The 3,074-nt window shown below is 36.1% G+C and overlaps 1 protein-coding gene across 1 annotated transcript; it reads right to left on the minus strand.

Moving 5' to 3' along the window:
- Positions 1 to 585: 585 nt before the first annotated feature.
- LOC105791061 (uncharacterized) lies at positions 586 to 2,576 on the minus strand. The gene is made up of 2 exons (XM_052635268.1): positions 1,665 to 2,576; positions 586 to 1,229 (listed from the first exon to the last, which is right to left on the minus strand). Exon 1 carries the CDS (start codon positions 2,480 to 2,482, stop codon positions 1,856 to 1,858), a length of 627 nt encoding a protein of 208 aa, XP_052491228.1. The 5' UTR covers positions 2,483 to 2,576; the 3' UTR covers positions 586 to 1,229; positions 1,665 to 1,855.
- Between the last annotated feature and the right edge of the window lie 498 nt (positions 2,577 to 3,074).

The following is a 3,074-nucleotide window of genomic DNA, read 5'->3' on the forward strand; positions in this document are numbered from 1 at the left end:
TCCCTTGTGAGTATAAAGCCATCACTTGAAAAGCCGAGATCGTATCGTATTGCAACTCAAGATCCAAGTTGGCGATGATTATACTGTCTCGGGTTGAGGTGTAACTAAGGCTTCAAGTTTATCCATATCAAAAGATGGAGCATAATTGGGGCCCTAGTTGACAGTGGTTATGGGGGCACGACGAGGAGTTCCTCCTCGTCAGAAGAGCATACTTTATAAAACTCATATGATAGTGCGAGGAAGGAAAACACAGAAGCTTTCCAGTATAATCAAGTAATTCATATTGTGCGTCTCACTCAAAGGCGATACGTTGTTAGTTTACCTGTTGTATCTCAATTCTCTTTCAAAAAATAACGTAGATCAATAAATTTCGAAAGTTTCAACACAAACATATTATAAATTAGCCTAACTTATATATATTACATTTCTCTCCCAAACCAGAATAATTTGTTGTTGATGATGATGAAATTTTTTTTATCACATTTCTTATTTTCTTTCACCTTAATTTTAAAATTGATCTTATCATTTAGTTTTCTACATTTTCAAGCCACTAAGCATATTGAAAAAGAAATAAAAGATGAGAAATTGGAAGAATAAAAGTAAAATCTATATTTGTTATATTTTTTGTTGATGTATTAAATGACTATAGTAGATGGTAACACGGAAGTTTTTATCTAATGCCTAAATAATAAATCTCGTCATTCTTTTCCTCCATATTACAATAATTGAAAACAAATTGATATTTGTAGGGTAATTTCTCCCTTGAAGTCATCTTTGGTGGGGGGTAAATGAGAATGTTGTGAAGTCTTATGGCGTTGCAGATTAGATAGGACTTAGGAGGTCGGAGCTTTTAGTGGGTTTGAGATAATGCCATTTATTTTCCCTTTTTAAAATAAACAACTTAGCTGTCACATAATTGCGCCACTTGAGATTTTAAATATAATATGAAAAAGGACATAATTACGAAATTGAATTCCCAGCCAGGCCCCTTTCTTTCCTTGTAGTTTCAATTTCAATGAAATTATATGTTTTTTCTCTTCTCTTCTCATTTAATTCGCTATTAATAAGATCCTTAACATTTGTAATTAATTAGTGTTTTTTTTCTCTTAAAAGGGTCCAATGTTCTGTATGTTCAAGGGGGTTATCTTCTACTTCCAGGCCTAAAATTCCGTCAAATTAACCAGTATAAACAAATAAATACCGCCAACCATTTTGTCCAATTCCGATACCTGCATCATAAACAAGTGAAGAATATTAAAATCAAATTAGACTTAAAAGAAAATAATAAATAAAGGAACCGGAATTTTTTAAAAATAAATTACTGGAAATATTTGAAAACGTTGAACGGCAGGAAGAAAATAAAACAAACGGAAGAAACTGCTGGAATGGAAAACAGGAAAAAATCTATGACGAAATAGAGAAGGAACTGCAATCGAATGGAACGGTGTTTGCAGAGCTAATCCAACGGAAGAAACAAAAATTATAACGAATCAATGTGGAGATCTGGAATGGGATTTTTGAATAAGAGTTAATTTGATTAGATTGGATTAGATTAGTGATTTTTGGAGAGATTTTAAAAGTTCGTTTTAAGTCTAAAAGCTCCTCAAATTTGCCATTGGCTGCAATATGAGTGTATTTACACCAACAAACTATATGATAATTACTTCCTCGAACCGGGACAATACTAGCTCAAATCCGTCCGAATCCTTTGTCTAAAATCTCCAACATCGTCGCCGGAATCTGACTTCACAGCCACCGACCGCGGCGTTACTCCGAAGCTCGATCTCAGATCACCGGAAAATCTCGGAGACGACCTAAAAGCGTTAAAAGATTACACATACCGCATACGAAACCTTCATAAGTTTTCGGCTTTTGACATCACGGATAGCCGGCTAGGCCTAGGATGGAAAGCTTCACGGCGACGCTGCTGGTGAGAGGAAGGTCTAATCAAAGCCGACAAAGCTCTCCTAACCAGATCTCCTTCGACACCACCGATTCTCACGAGCGAGTTCGTCATCGCAGATCTACGCGCGTTAAGCCGATTACTCGGCGCGTAACCTGTCCCGGGGTGCGAAGTATTGAAGCTCTTATGAAGACTGCAACGGAACGATCCCGGATGCGTTGTAGGTGAACACATGCAAGTCCGCTTCGTCTGTTTGCTCTGTAAATTCTTCAACGCCTCAGTGGTTCTCCGGACGGTGGTGATTGAACGGTTCGGTGAGATCGGACGGTTGTCGAGCGAGAACCGCACAGATGACGCTGATGAAGAGTTTCTGTGCAGGTTAACACGTGGTGGAGAAGTAGATCTGGGTTGATTGAAGAAAGTTGAACGTGAAGAGAAACCTGAACTGGAATAGGCGAAAGCGGAGGAGGAAGAAGAAGATGGAGAGTGTGACTGTGAAGCGTAGAAAGAAGTAAACCGGGAAGATGGGGAATGAGATCGGAGAACCGGACCACTAGACCTTCTAGAAGAAGCCGCCATTTTTGATTAAGCTGTTACAGAAAAGAATAGAGGTGTTATTTGAATTTCTAAAATGTAGAGTTTGGCTGTTTAGTTGGGCAAACCTAGCTTCATTCGAGCCATGTATTTATAGGGTGGGTTGGGAATATGACGATTATTTTCAAACTTGGGATTCTAAATTCTTGGCTTTTGAGCTTCTGCCCCTAAACTTTTCTTTATTTATTTTCATTGCTCTTTCATTATTATTACTATTCTTTGTGGCTCACACGTCATTATTTTCCTCTCATTTTCCCATTCATGACTTTTCCTTTTAAAAAACCAATTTGTTTCTAGTAAATACGCTATGGTTGCTAAAGGTATATAATATTTTAAATAATAATTATATATCTGATAGTAAATTTAGATTTAAGAGAGATCATGCAGATAGAGTTTAGCTTAAACATTTTTCCTAACATATAAATTATGAGTTATGGGTAGAAATATGCGTTATAAAAATATATATTATTTTAATGAATAAATATATATCATAAGTTAACATTTTGATTAGGATTTGAAATTTAAAAAATATGAATTTAAGCATCAAAATAGTGTATGCAACTATTTCACTATTTTA

Source organism: Gossypium raimondii, chromosome 8 (assembly GCF_025698545.1).
Source record: "Gossypium raimondii isolate GPD5lz chromosome 8, ASM2569854v1, whole genome shotgun sequence".
Lineage (NCBI taxonomy): Eukaryota > Viridiplantae > Streptophyta > Magnoliopsida > Malvales > Malvaceae > Gossypium > Gossypium raimondii.